A 16,334-nucleotide genomic window follows, 5' to 3' on the forward strand; every position below is an offset into this window, starting at 1 on the left:
TTACCAGCTCACGTGACGATAAGAAATAAAAGTTTCTACACGATTTGTTAATTGGGTGCTTAACAGTATGTTATTTATGGCGTGCGTGATCTGAACTGGCTCTGTGCAGAGAACTTGTAGTGAATAATATTTTCATTCTTAGGCCTTATAATGGTACAGTGATAATGTCGAGGACAGCAATTTTTTCGCATGTAAAAGTTCTTGAACAACGAGATTTTTACTGTTTAATCGTAAAGGCAGATTTATTTTAAACAACGATGAAACCATTAAAAATAAAAACCTGAATATTCTAACATCCGCATCGTCACCTACTGAAATAAATCAATCTTCTGTCGTTCGCAGCAAAATTTTCAATCGTAGTAACCTTGACAAACACTTTCAAGAATTCTCAGTTTCAACCCATTCACATGCCACCACTCCTCAAATTCTTGTCGCAAAAGTATTCCACGGAAATGTTAAACAGGATGTTACATTGGTCGAACAATTTCTCGGCACTCGCAATTTCGATGATACATTGTTCGACATCGCTGCAGAATGCTCGGGATACGAGTTTATCGATATAACTTTACGTATTCGCACGGGACCGATAAGCACCATCGGTCCAGTACTTCCGTGTGCATCTTTCTTCTCCAAGTCGGAGGCAGGGCTAGCCTACTTTCTCTACAAAGAGAATTTTTAACCGACGCGACGTGTGAGGGTTTCCCCTCTCCCTGTGTTCTCGTCCTGAACATCACCGCGACTCTCTTCCTCCCTCTCTCCTCCCTTTCTCTCATTCTCTCTCCTCCCCTCTGCCCCTTCGTCGTCGCCGTCTCTGTTCATTACTCCTCGTGCTCTCGCTCTCTCCTCTCCGGTTTGTCGTTTCCTCGATTTACTCGACAAGCTCAGCCGAGAATTCCTCCGGCTTAGTACCTCTCTCAGAGTCTATATAAGCGGAGTGTTCATACAAGACCGAGCATTTTTTGTGTTAGTAGTGACGGAGTCGTGGGTCTCCTCCATCAAAGAGGTTGACTACCGGTCGGAGAGTGTGAGGATGGTGTGCACGATGCGACACGGTAGGACCGCGTTCGATTGAGCCTGAGGAAACGCTGAAACGAGGAACGCCGCGCTCTGTCTTTTTTTCGGTGTGCCGACAAATCAATAAAAAGAAAGCGATTTGTCGTTTAATTTGTGTACAGTGCTGGCAGCAATTTGCGCGGGTGCAACCATGCTTCGAAGCAAGGTAGGTGATCGTGGATCTTCGAATATCATCGATCATTGCGCGAACGACGCTTCTTTATTATTTTTTCGTTCGACGAGCGGTTCGTGTGTTGTTCAGTGCTTTGACAGCAGGATCGCGATTTCGCCAAGTTCCTTCTTTCGTTCTTTGATGTTTGATGGATCGTTTGGAGTGATCAAGGTGGACCGACGATCTGTGATTGCGACACGAATTCGTACCGCTGCGCTGTTGCAATTGAGCGGAAGGATTTCCGACACGAAAACAGTAGTTTTGTCGTAGATGTAATTTTCTCCTCGGGTCGAGAGCTGGGAAAGTTTGTTACTCGCTAATCTTTATGCTGATGATTTCTCGCCGTTACATTCGGTAAACTTAGCGTGCGGTATCCGGCGTAGGTGTATTTCGTAATTGAGCGTGACGAACTGTAATAATTTCAATTAATTTTTGCTCGTATAAACTATCCCCTATATTTCTTGCTAACACATATAGCTTAATTGCAATTGTAAATATGAATATTCCGAATGACGAACAATTACTTCTATCGACTGGTATCATTGGATTATAGACGACCACTTTGGATTATGTTCGAATTGGATTATTTAATGTTGTATCACATATAATATACAGTTAATGCAGAATGTAGACGAAGTAATCTAAAATTAAGCAATTTAAAGCAAAGTGTCGTGGATCATCTAACCTTTAAGGATACTAGTTGAAAAATTAATTTTGCTTAATTTTACGATTATAAAAGTTTAGAATTAAATTCTTATAAAAGAGTTAATATAGCAGTAAAAATATGAATATGGTGTACTTTTTTTTTAAATATCACAGTATACTTTGACTCCTTATAAAATGTTGTTCAACACTCGACAAGCCATTTAATCGTAGCGAAAAATACAGTTTCGCGGAAAACGTTAATCCCGTTAATCCCTGAATTTAAATTTCGTGCGAAAAAGGGGCGCGCAAATTACAAAATGTGGCCTAAGTGGTAGGAGCGTATTCATTATCGATAATTGCACGGCAACGATTTTAAAGCATAGATTAAATAATCGTAGGTTTCTTATCGGCTCTTGATAACCATTCAGCCAGCGTTTCTTATTCTTAATTCATCGTTCCGGTGTCATTAATTTTAAGCAGTTACTCTTCCTTTCGACTAACACCTTTCATGTTCAGGAATATCTGCTGTTAAACACGTGTATCATTAACTGATCACGTTAAGAACAACAAAATCTGTAAATCTTTTTCTTAGCGCGTCGAATGGAAAATAAAATGAAATAATAGCTGTTAGTTTTTAAGATCTGTTGAGATATTAACGACAGCAAATACGAGTGAAAAGTCCAGGAACGTAAAGTTAGTTAACGGAACTTCTCTTTGAACGTGAAAGTAAAAAATGAAAAATGTCTTAGCTACTGAATTAATCGTGGACAATGTTACGTCAACATTACAAGAATAACTAAACATGATTATACCTTTTGTTGTTCAATTAAGACTGAAGGTATAGAAAGCAGTAATTTTAGTTTGAAGTTATGGCAATCGACAGATATTTGCTGGCATAGGAACGATGGCGAAGTATTGAAATATAATTAGAGAAATTTGATAATGTAAAAGTAACAACTGAAAAACTGATTTTCAAGTGTCAATCATTGCTTGCTGATTCAGGAAGTTGGCCTAAGTTGCAAAATAAAGTAAAAGTTACAGCTTTCTTTATATAAAGAAAGAAATGGCAAACTTCACGCTAGTGTTTTTAACTCTTTATTTTCTGTTTTGTGAAACTTTGCATTCCTTATCGTGCATATGTATCTACTATTTTCACAACAAATCACCTCGGCTTTACTAGACTGTAAAATTGCCAGAATTATACGTTTGAGTTACAGAGGATTCTTAGCAATAACGTCTACCATTTTCCTTGACAAAATGGATAGGAAAGCTATAATAATAAATATGAAAAATATTGCATAAAGCATCTGCAAATCAACTAGGCAGAAATTGTTTAAAACGTAAGAGTCTGATGGAACAAATTACTTCTTGTGCTAAAAACTAGCTGCTGTGAAGCGCAACCGTTTCATTCCGTAGTCTCATCTACTCTCTGTTGTGTACTTGATTAGCATTCCATGTGGAATGTCCTACACAATATTTACATTTCATCTAGCAATAAAAATCCAAGTGGAATGTCCTACACAATATTTACATTCCATCTAGCAATAAAAATCTTGTCATTACGAAATCGAAGCGTGAAGAGCTTTTCAGATAATTTCGTATGACGACATTTATTTCGTTGAAGCTAACAAACGCTAAACTAAACGAGAATAGTGATCAATGTCGTACCAGTTAGCGTACGCTACGCTAACTTACACTTTTACCGAACCAACCGGTTAGCCACAGCGACGGTCAACGATCCACGATCCTTAATTTGTTCCAAACAGAGTTTTGTTCGCTTATGAATAGACTATGGATAGTACCGCATTTATGGAAAAGATGGAAAAATACAAGAAATTCATATTATCTAGCGTCTAAAAGTATTTGCATATGCAATTTCGCAGTATCAAATATTTATAGTCATATGAAGGTATCACTAAATGATGCGAAATTTAATATACTAATTAATTAGTAAAAATCGTATAGCAATAATACGGGTTATAAATGTTACGATAAATACGATGATGCACAAATATTTTTCGTAGTCACTGTAGATAAGTATATAACTTTAGATTACTAACTAATTACTACGGTAACTTATTATATTAGCTTATACTAGCTAATAAAATACATCATGGGAAGCGTATAACTTTTAATCGTTTCTTTTTCTCTTTCTTCGAAAAGTTTACCGATTTACGAAATCACGAGTGCATGTGCATCGAAGAAACAGGGGAAGCGGAAACAGCGAATAAGTTTGGTCGCGCGCGCAGAGAAAAGTTGGAGCTCGCACGTGGAAGGAAGCTAAATAAACATCGGATTTTCCGATGAATCGTATCGTATCGTTCGATAAGAAGTGATGGCTTCCACCGTGTTACGTGCACTTGTGCTACGTGGTCGGAATATATGACTATGCATGAAGGAGGTGTTTGACCTAGTCACAATCTGCCTACATCGATGCATTCGGCCGTCTACCCGTTCTGGTTACAACATACGTTTAAACTATTGCACACGCGAGCGCACAGTTTGCGCCTCAATAAGTGGGCGCCACGTTAAGAGCGAGTCTTTGCAACGCCACGTGAAAATGATATAGAAAGAGATTGCATCGAGGACCAATCATTTGTAATCGAAGGAAATATGAAATTTATTTATTTTTAATTATTAGACACAGTCCTCGTTCATTAGCATGATATTTTTTACATTACATGTAACTTTCAGTTAAGCAAATTATATTTGACTATACGTAAGCGAGAAATATTTTGTCATGTGAAAATGATATAGAAAGAGGTAACATAAGACGATAAACCATTTGCATCCGAAGAATGAAAAGTACACTCTTATTACAGCAATTTTTCTCGTATTACATCTAACTTTCAGTTAGGCAGACTATATTCAACTATACGTGGACGATCGAGATTTTGCTCTTGAATATCTACTTTCACTCGAACAAGTTCAAGTAATATTATATGTAATACTCTATATTAAAATAAATGATTTAGTATTTATTGTAAATAATTATTTGTATATTAATATTCATTCTGGTATCGATGTATAGTATTTAAAGAAGAGGTAAATTGCTAAATGTTCTGATGAAAGAAAAATATAAAGATTTGAAAATACTCTCAGAGTTCATCAATCAATGCTATTTTTGTGACAAATGCTTCCAACTCACGCTATCTGCGGTAACAGCGTAACTTATTACCTGTCACATAGTTATAAGAGGTTGTAATTCATATTTTTTTTTTTATCAGAACAAAGTAGAAATCGAAGCCTTTCGTGTTTTAGTTTTACGATCATCAATGTAATAAGCAGGGTTTATTTGTTTTTCTTTTTAGACAAAATATATGCACCTTAGGCTTTACATATATTATAAGTTTTTATACAGGAGAAGATTTGTGTAAAAAATGAGGATCGTATAGGAGTCAGAATTCTTTTCCGTTTTATTTTCCGGGTATAAAAATTCACATAATGAGAATCGATAAAGTAATAAATTCATTTAATTTGTTATATGCTTCTACTAATTTGAAATGAAAAAAATGTAAATTAAACGTTCATAAAGTTATCATACTACACAAAATACACAAAAATATAGAGAAAAAATAAAATGGACGATGGATGCACATTTACATAGATTACATTTATACATTATGAGATAGATGAATCTATAAAAATGCAAATTTATGTATTTTATGGAAAACATAATTGTTGAACAAGTCGCAAACACAGTCAGTACGAAAGCCTCCCCCTATCCTTAAATTGCATCAAATCACATTTTACATTTAATTGATCTTACACACAGTTTAAAGAAATGTCTTAATTCATTACACTTGTTCAATAAAATAATCAACAAAAATAATGTAATATACAATGTCTCAGAAGAATATATACACTTATTATACGAATACGAAATATTAAAAAAGGTACAAGCAATGTATTAATATCTTACAAGTTCTTGTCTCTTATTTTTCCTTAGTATCGGTGAAGTTATCATATAATCATTTCATCATAAAGTTATCATTATTATAAAATTCATTCTGACACTGACAAAGTAAAAGGTTCTGCAGTTTCCGATGTAATTTCATTTTCAGGGTTTTGTGACTCAAATGTTTATATTTTTCTTGATTCATTCTAAAAATACATTAATATACTATGGAAGTTCGAAATCGTTAAAAATTTCAAAAAACGTGTAATATTCCCAGAAAAAATATTGCAAAGATATTTGTCGAACACATTTTCGAATTATATATTAGGCACTTTAATGATACGGAAATCCCAATGAATAAGAAAGACAAAGATACAAATAAAAATTTAAGATAAGATTTATACTCGGATGCCTCTTCATTCCATGCTTATTCTTGCATTGCACTTCTCGTTGATGCACTTGGGAGAAAGTGCGGCATATTATGTTAACCTTGCATCTCGGTCATTGTGCCACTTAAGACTTCCAAGGATGGCTTCTTGATGACATTTACAGCTTCAAACTTGTGCGTTGCTTCTTGTTTCTTATCTAGTATCTTTTATAGAAAACAATCTGGTTGTCACAGCAGAATGAATATCTATTACCGTAAAAAGAGATATAAACCTCTCCCTGTTCTATTTGTCCTCAAAATAACTTTACGAGATATCGAACGATCTTCATTTCATTTCATAGTATAACAGCGTTTCATTAGTACATTTATAGTACAAGAGTAATCTTCGTTTTTGCCTATTAAACGCAACAAACTGTAATATTTACAATGCTTACTGCACTTTATTCGTTTAATTGTAATCATGAAGTCAGTTAACTTCCTTTCGATCATTTCAATTCTTACCCAACCGTCTGGCAGTACAGCAAAACAACGAAGAATATAAAATAAACGATTTAGAGAATACTTCTCCGTTTTCAAGGCTTCTTACGTTTCTGGTTTCAGACATAAATACATAATTTCAATTTTTTATTGGCAATGAATATTCATAATGGAATAATAGCAAATCATGTATTTCTCGTGATTTAACGAGAAAGAATTTCAAGATGACGATGTATTTAAGTATTAAGTAATATTTCATTAGCGTTATATGAAATTTTTAATAACAAATTTTTATTTGTGCAATTTTTATTGTGTACATGTGTAACACTTGTTTAACATTGCGATGAAACGAAATCCAGAACTATCGGAGATTGAAGTGAAAATACTACTTTTCTCAGTCATATTCCCATACATTATACGCCATCTTTGTAATTAACGTAATTATTTACGGGTGCCTGCGTTTAATACTTACAGTGAGTAAATGCAGGTTCATATAATTCTCACATGCATCGGGATGACTAGTTCGCCTTGCGCCAACCGAGGTTGTAAACTAGCTTAAAGTCTCTCACGGCCTTCAATTTGGAACCATAGACAATGTGTGCTGGCACGAGCGAAATGTGCACACGATACCGAGCTACACTTATGTTCCCAACCAACTAATTAGAACAGGAGAAGATGTTAGACTACTAGTTAACTGTCAAACCTAAAAATTTCAGTAATCTAATATTTATCTTCAAGCATAATAAGAAAAGATATTTAATCACGTTGAACAAAACAATTTTGATCAATAATTAAAATTGATACTTTGAAATCTCCTTTCAAGATAACGAAATGTACAGAAGATAAAAAGCTGAATAATAGATGATTCAATCAATAAAGTCTGCTTGATAATACCAGTTTTCTCATTGAATAAGATATCGAATACATTATAACAGTAGATAATACGGTTCTTAAATTTTGTAGGAATATATTGATCACATTCTCGGTACACGCACATATTCGTGGAATGTTTACTTTCTCTAATCTCGTTCCTTAGTTATTTAGTACAGACAATTATAATAAATTGCATATTATTTACGCTCCAGTTAAGCTTTGTTGTACTTTAAGCGATAATCATAACTATTATCATTTAATAAATAACTAGTTATCTGTTGCTTTGGTTACACTATATTAATCTTGCTGCTTCTTTGGATCGTTTTAGACCGAAACGTGCTTTTTATTCTTAACAAGTTTGAAGAAAGAATGTAAAAATCATTATTGATAGGTATCATTTCCGTTTCAATTGTACCTCTTATAATACATTTTATGCATATAGTAAATCTTATTGCATGTTAAAACAAGAGTGAGATCGGGACATACATATTTGAGGACCGTAGCAGGATCAAAGAAACAATGTATTTTACATTGAACATCGTCAAACTATGACAAAAGAAAAGTTGAAGAATTCGGTTTGATTTCAGATGGCAATTACGCTGCTCTGCGTTCTGCTGATCGGACACCACGTCCAGGCAGTGGTTAACAAAGCGCAATCCCAAGTGCTTGCTAACAAGGAAGAAGAGAAACTGAACGAAATTAAGGCTAACGAAAGGATAAGCAATTATGGTCCACCTGCTGATGACTATGGACCTCCGATCGGATCAAATATTAAAGGACCAGCACCGGTTTACGGCCCACCGGAACTAGTAGGTGATCAAGGGCCAACACCTATATATCCGCCACCACCGCCAGACATTCCACCACCTGTCTACGGACCACCATTATCTTCATATGGACCGCCACGAATTATTAAACCGCTTCATGTTCCATCGAAACAAAGTTTCGGCCCTCCTTTGTCTCCGTTGCCTTCGAAGCTGAGTTTTGGCTCGCTGAAACTTCATTACGGGCCACCGAAGCAACATTATGGACCGCCGTATTCATTCGCTTCGTTTAGGCCACCGAAACCTCAATACGGTCCGCCATTGAAATTCACGTCCTCTGTGTCTAATCAATACATAGCCGTGGGATCCTCGAGTCTTGGGCCAACGAAACCGGCACACGGACCTGCCATTCCCGTATCTCTCGATACCTATGGCGTGCCTCCGCAAAAACTAGCTGTTCAATTTACTTCTCAACCGAATGACAACTACGGACCACCTCCTCCACCATCGCTTTCGGTGGCGCCCGAGGCACAATATGGACCACCTGCTGGTGATCTGTACAGACCACCTCCACCAATTCCTCCACCAGGAGTGCCAGCACCACCTACACCGCCCGATATAAAGTACGACGGCTGGCAACCCATTGCTGGATTGACCAATCAACATGGACAGCCTGCGAACACTTACGGACCTCCATCTGATGAGCACAGAATTTTGGATGGCCATTCCGTGGGTGTGCACATTGGACATTCTACGAGCAACGTTATCGAGAATCCAAATGTACCAAATGATTCTTATGGAGTTCCAATTCACAATCCTGAGGCTCAAGACTTGAAGACCTCGGTGAAGTCTAATTCTAACGATAATAAAGGCTTACCACCGCCACCATTGCCGGAATACGAACCATTCCACAACGAAAACCCACCAAAGAAGGAACATCATCAAACAGGTGTGCATGGTCAGCTTAATTTACAATACGAAGTGCCCAAGGTAGAACCGCTTTCTATCGTAAAGACCGTTGGATTCGAGTTGCTACCTACAAATCCGTCATTAACTTCGGATCATAGTGCAGGATTGTCCACGTTAAAGTTACCCGTGCTTGATACCGGATCCCATTTGAATCTCGGCAGTGGAGACTCTCACGCGTTCCAGAATCTAGGAAATGATTTGTCGCTATCGCAAATATCTGTAAATGGCCTCTCCAATAACTACGGCCCGCCGTTATCCAGCATTTCCTTTGGAAAATTGAATTCCATCGAATCGGGCATTCCTTTGCCACCACCTCCAGTTCTCGACTCATACGGCGCCCCTCCTCCTTCATCCTACTCGCCTAATGGTCCTTATCCAGCTGCCGAAGCAGGTCGAGCATCGTCGTTTGCTTCTTTCGCATTACACGGTAGCTCGCTTTTTAAGCAAAATTTGCATTACCATCGTCCCCACGGATCGTTTAGACATCCATTACCCCTTCCAGGTACCCTGATTCCTCCAAGAAACCGTGAACCGATTAAGTTCAAAGAATCCGTTCCTAGCGGACTTTTGACTAACCTTAACCGTTACTTGCCACCGCTGAGACACGTTGAGCTAGCCAAAGCGCCAAAAACTTACCTTCCGCCCTTATCGTTCGAGCAGCAGTTACCTGCCCTCCATGCTCCAGTTGCTTTCAACAAACTACCCAGTGTCAGCTTGAATTCGCCAATAGCAGCTCCGAATGCCCAATATGGCACGCCATTATCCTTCAGCAACTTTAACACTCCAGCGCCAGTGTTGACGTACGGAGCGCCTAACTTTGGACCCGCTTCTTCCTTCGTCTCCACCTCCACTGGCTTTGGCAACAATTTATACGACAGCATCAGCAACACCATAACCACCACGTATGGCACCCCGGTAGTGAATTTACCGTTGTCGACAGGTGGTGGACACGATTGCGGTTTCGAACAGACGACTGGTACGCAGTACAGCTTCGAGGATCTCGGAAGCCACGCGTTAAACGTCGGCTCTCACGGCTCAAGTTTCGGGGCCGCTCTTTCCACTGGCCTCAATCAGAATTCGCTGTTTAAAGAGGGTTCCTTGTCAAACGGTTTTAGTGGGTTGGATATCACGCAGTCGATAGGTCAGCTAAGCCTGGAAAACATAGAGCAACCGAAAACGAACCTGAAGGACAGCTACGGCAGTTCGATAGGCGTGAGCTACGCCACTTCTGAAAACACGGACAACGTTTTGTCCAGCGACCACAGTCAATCGGCTGAAGTCACAAACGTACTTTCGGCGCCACCCGCTATACAATCTCAAGAGTCGTTCTCCTCGAACGCCCATTTCCAACAGGAGAACGGCGGAATAAAAGCTGGAGCGTTAACCGCAAGCTTGAACGAGCAAGGATACGGCCATGCAAAGAATCTAGCCTCGAACGAAGTGGACGCTAGTCAATTTCTAAATACCCACGAAGGCAGCGAAGCTCTGTCCCTCGCGAAGGGAATAACGGCCAATGGAGCGGATGGTTTCGAGGTTCAGGGTTCCAAGGGAACATACACGTTGCAAATCCAGGCTGCTGATGGGGGATTAGGAACGGAGAATTCGGATGGTAGTATCAGGCACGATCAGGTGCTGTCTAATGGGCTCTTACAGGATATCCTCGCGGCTATCGAACAGCCTGAACAAGGGCAGATACAAGTTCAAGGTCATCCAGAGGCACAGCAATTACAGCACGTGTTCAGCGATTTACCGCAGGCTGGAAATATCGAAGTTCCTAAAGGACATTACATCACGGTGGCAGAGAACAGTCAAAGGAAAGATTCCGATGAATTAGGTGGACAAGCTGGCGACAGGAGCGAAGCCGAATTTAATAAAGGAGAGTCCACGAAAAAGGAGGCTGTCGCTCTCTTCTTCAACAATCAATATGGTGACTCGAGGAAAGAGATAAGGTCGGTGGCGAAAAACGAGAACGTGGCAACTGTTCTTTCGAACGATGGGAAGAACGCTAGCGGGACAAAGTCCTCTTAAATCATATCGTTTGTCTAGGAAATACTTTCGTTGATAGATTCTTCGGTAATGTATGGTAATTTATGTAACGAACAGACTTTCGTCCTCTTTCGCAATACCAAGTTAAGCCACGGTACTACGGGACTGAGGCGCAAAATTTGAAATCGTTCCGCGTAGAAGTTATTAATTAAAGTCATTAAGTTAAAGACTATATTTTTAATTACAAAATATTTAAATGTTATATATTATATATAAATATTATAGTTACGAAATGTCCTATTGGTAGAAACGAACTCAAAATCGCGCTCGCTTTCGATCGTTTCCACCAGATTGCAATCTACAAACGGATTTGATTACTCTTTGCACCATAACGATTATCATTGATTACTGACTCGTGAGAAACATCTTGAGTTTACATTCCATTTTAGAGCATGCCAGAATGAAACGGAAGCCACAAATGGCCTAACATTCCACTAGGAAGCGAAAACGATGATCGTTTCTTCAGAAATATATCGGTGACAGGTTGTGAAGTCGAAGGGTTTACTCAAAAAATTCTCTTTCTTCGGCGAAACGGTAATCGCGTAACGTCATCGGCGAATCTCATTCTCCTTTCTTTCTTCTCACGCGAAAATACTTCATGTTCGCGAAGGCAGATCCTATCAGAGTTTAATTGCGACACAAGCAAGCACCGAAAGTCCTCGAGTGTTCCTCCGTTCCTTTCCGAAGAACCATTCTACTCGCCTTTTCACTCGAAAACTCTTCAGGAGATGGAGAGGTTTCATGTGAACGAAAGCAAGTAAAAGTATCAGAGCGATCCGTTTCGGGGTCGACGAGCAATCGTGTCATGGCCATTCGCGCGAGCCAACACATCTTAGAATCGACGTTTTCTAATCGCTCGATTGACGCACGAGTGTCTAACGCGACAAGAATTTAGATCGATTACAGATTTACATTACAGATTTGGGTCGTTCGATTACAAATCGTCGTCGTTTGAGGAATAAAAGGCGGGAGATGGCCGTATTGAGCAACTTTCATCGTTGACGTTCGGGCACGTGATCGAACGAGAACGCCAGTCTCTCGCGCACATCCACATCTTTAACCTTCACCGAGGTGAAAGTTCAGTACCTCGTCCAACAGCTTCGTGGTAGTGATACCTACCTTTTGCGAGAATCTCGTTTCCAGTGAAACGCATTTGCTCGACTCTGCGGGCGTTCAACGAGCGCGATACACACGGTTTTGCATACCTTTGTGACAATAACAGGTAGATATGCATATATCTAGTCCGTTGTTTCTCGATGAGATACGCTATACCCAGTTATACACCGCACTAGAGGGGATGACTTTTTAGGCGTCTCGGCTTGCTCGGGGTGTGCTAATCGTATTGAAAATAGAAACACCGTTACGTGGTACGTGGAACTTTAGCGAGATCTTGTTAATTGTAGTACCCTCGCGTTGATATTAGATACTTTTAATAGAAACACGCTACGTTGGACGCAATTTTTCATCATTTGCAATGACAATTAAATTGTAATTTAATTTATTCACCTACACACACGTATACGTTATATTATATTCTGTGCAGACCAGAGAAGAAGATAAAATATCCTGTTTTGCTTTCAAGTAATTTTTCAGAAAAATAGATTTACTATTATTGTCAGAAATAATTTTCTGCGCTCCAGGGTTTTCGGAACGTTGGTTTCAGATGACTAGTATTATAGCATATAGCAGATTAAACGTATAGAAGCAGATAAAGCATATAGTTTCTTGCTTATGAATCGAACAAATGACATTTCCTTGTGACAAATAAGAATTCCACATTGTCATTGTTAAGTATTTTCGACAATTTTTTGTCGAGTCTGGTAGTTGAGTTAAGATCACTAAATATTTTGTTTCTTTACTTCTATATCATTATGTATATTTATAGTTATATCATCGTGCATGATACTTAAGATATTATTCTCAATGCGAGGTTCTAATTTACTAACAGGATTCTATATTGCTACTTTTTCCTACAATATTTATAATATGTGTATTGCTTAATTTAGAAACGTAATTTCGTTTGAATGGAACATTTAGAACGCCTTTATAAGTGGACGCATTTAGAAGTACAAGCACCCAAAGATACACGAGTCATCCTCGTGTAAAGAAGCAGTAAAACTCAGCCGCCTGACACGTTGATAACCGACGCGATCTAACAAGCTGAAATACAACTGGCCAGAGATATAGGTAATAAAATGTTAACGCGTTCGCATGTGCGCTCATCGACGCGAGCTTAAAACCAGCTGCGTATCGCAGCGTATACGCATTCCGTATTCGGAGTAGTCTTAAACTTCTTCTACTTTTATAGTGCTGCCTGGCAAATGGTTATGCATAACTTGGTGTATTGCAGATACGTAAAATAAGTAGAGCGTATAAGCTTAAGAGAGATGCTCATTGTTAAGAAATACGCAGTGACGATGCTGCCAAGCCATAAAACACGTCAACTTGCTCCTAACTTCTATCCACCTCTATGTTCTTCCTTCCTTCCTTCTTTCCCTCTCTTTTTTTATGGATTAATTTATTATTTTATGTACGTAACGTCTCGTGCATGTGGCTTACCGTACGCACGATACGTCCAATCGACGTTATTAGTTTGTTGAACATAGCGCGCGTACGACTGTGTTTTATATATATATATATATGTATTTGTTTACGAGGTTGCGTTAAGTATGTAAATATACGACCTATTTGTAAATAGATGATCTTTTTTATTTCGCGGCCTTTTTTAATTCCTACTTCCTTTTAACGTGATCGTGAAACTCGTTTTCATTGGAACTATTTTGTATGTGTGACTGGCTTTGCCACTTCTTTCAAATCTCATCCACACAACTGAACAACAGGAAACGTTTCAGTTCAATCACATCATCTCTATTATCAGTTGCGAACGAAACGTAACAGCAACTAAAAGAAGATCTGCAGAATCAGGAAATAGCAGTCGTTAAACGTTACCTCGTTCCGAAAGACACTTATGTACGGACACCCAATAGAATTTCCAAGCATCTGGCGTTCCGTTTATCTCGATCGCGGTGTTTTCCCATCACGCTCTTCATTCCACTGACCGTAATGCCGACTTTCAGCGACCGACATTTACCTTTCGGGTTCGCGGATTTGTTACACGGTAAAGGGACATCTATTCCATGATATGATTTAAATATCGCTAAAACGAATTTGATAGCAGTTACCAAATATCGCGAGAATGATTATTTAATGAATAAATTCGTGCTACCAATATCTTTCAGAAAATTATTCATTGACAGTGACAATTGCAGAAAAATATCTTTCAAGTCGGGTATAATAAAAAATTTCTGATTTCTTAAGTTCTTCATAATTCAAAGAGATTCAAATGACTGGGCGGTGAATGTTTATACAGATGATGTGTCGAGAGGTGGGATTTCATAGACAGAGAATATCGTTGATTTGCTAGAAAAGTGTCACAACTGAGAGTGGTAAATCTTTCAGAAAATCAGGTTTGAAATAGAAGAGTTAAAGTAGAAAATTAATAGATTACTATCCAACTACATATTTAGCAATGAAGACACTCACTTTCTCTTATAATTTAGGTCGTATTCGTTTACATGTAATATATGTATTTATAAAAGCTAGAATTTCTATTAGATTTATTTAATAAATAATGTATTATTTCATATATTGCTTGTAAGATTAATTAATCTACGAGGATCTTGAGTGTTTATTACGAGGAAACTAGTAGGTAGGCACGATGTTCGCCCGGTAGCACGATGTACAAACGAAAACGTACGAGGGGAATTAGGCATCTGCCACTAAGTAGGATTACGGTTATGTAAATGAAACGCTATCGTGCCGGTTAGGTTAGCTAGCGCGGACAGTTAGCGTGTCCTAGCGCTGGTCGAAATTGCTTCTCGCACACTTTCCATCGTGTCTCCGGTTCCCTTCCGCTTTTCCACCGCTTCTTTCCCTTCAACCCTTCAATTGGCTCGACCTCGCACGGTTCTCTTCGTTTCCTCCATTATTCCGTTCTTCGCGCAGCAGACAATGCGATCATAAGGCTTCCTTTGCAAACTGAAACTCCACTAAACTATGGGAATGTTCGCACGTTTTCGGTTATAAAACCGGGCGCGTACGGTAACGCGAAGATTTCCGCTCGGTTAATTTGCCCCAGAGACGCGTTAATTGTTCGTTTTGCCGATTTTCAACGTCTTTCGTCGTTGGTCGTCCAGCGATACGACTAATGAAAACGTGTAACCTTAACAGAGAATTGTAAATAGTCGTTTGATGTTATTGCACATAATTTTCCCTTTATCTGTTGGTACAATGTCCGCTTTCAACGTAGTTAAAATTTCCCAGGTTACTTCGCGAGAAATGTCGTCTTCCATTTTACATTTTGAGTTTCTAAAGGAAAATCAAATGGTAATTGTCGAAACTTACAGTTAGCAGTTAGACAAATTATAAAGGGCGTTCAAAGTTATTACATCATTTGCTCTGTTCTCCGAATTGAACAGATTTCCACTTACTTCGATCGTCATGCTAAAATTCTATAAAAAATTTGGTCTAACAGGGAAACAAACGAAATCTCAAAGCAAAGAAAATACTTCGTACGAACATTTTCATATTTTTCCAAGAGAGCAGTTGAAAATTACCAAAAGTATGCAACATAGATAATACATTATTCATTAGCAAATGCGATAAAATTTTTGTTTTTTAAAGTTCTAAATAAAAAGGATGCTATTATTGTTCTGGATTCTGAAATCGGAATGTCTGTTAACGAATCGTGTTTACAATAATTTATTATATTTATTATAACTCATACTTGTCATCATTGTCCCATGACATAAAACTGTTACCAATTTACATAATAATTGCTTGGCAGACGCGTTGTATAAATGAATTTTCTACGTCGTCTTCTCCTTCTGATTCTTGCCAAATGTACCTTGCTCGTTACAAACTTGAAATGCTTCCCTAGTTCACGGATATTCAAGAATCCGAGCAATTCGTGCATCATTCCGCGTCGTTTGCAAGGTAAATCCATGCTTGTTCCACAAATTATGATTGCGCGCCTTAATCCAGTCGCTC

The 16,334-nt window shown here is 38.5% G+C and overlaps 1 protein-coding gene across 2 annotated transcripts; it reads left to right on the forward strand.

Annotated features, from left to right (window-relative positions):
• The first annotated feature begins 864 nt into the window (after positions 1–864).
• LOC117237765 (proline-rich extensin-like protein EPR1) lies at positions 865–12,839 on the forward strand. 2 transcript variants are annotated; one of them, XM_033502095.1, is made up of 3 exons: positions 865–1,219; positions 8,094–9,219; positions 10,180–12,839. In XM_033502095.1, the coding sequence occupies exons 1-3, from the start codon at positions 1,205–1,207 to the stop codon at positions 11,265–11,267; spliced, it is 2,229 nt and encodes a 742-aa protein (XP_033357986.1). In that variant the 5' UTR covers positions 865–1,204; the 3' UTR covers positions 11,268–12,839. The 2 variants fall into 2 exon arrangements, with proteins under 2 accessions (XP_033357986.1, XP_033357977.1); XM_033502086.1 differs by having other exon boundaries at positions 8,094–12,839.
• Positions 12,840–16,334: the final 3,495 nt, after the last annotated feature.

The sequence above is a fragment of the Bombus vosnesenskii genome, unplaced genomic scaffold (genome assembly GCF_011952255.1).
Source record: "Bombus vosnesenskii isolate JDL3184/JDL3185 unplaced genomic scaffold, Bvos_JDL3184-5_v1.1 scf7180000013264, whole genome shotgun sequence".
Lineage (NCBI taxonomy): Eukaryota > Metazoa > Arthropoda > Insecta > Hymenoptera > Apidae > Bombus > Bombus vosnesenskii.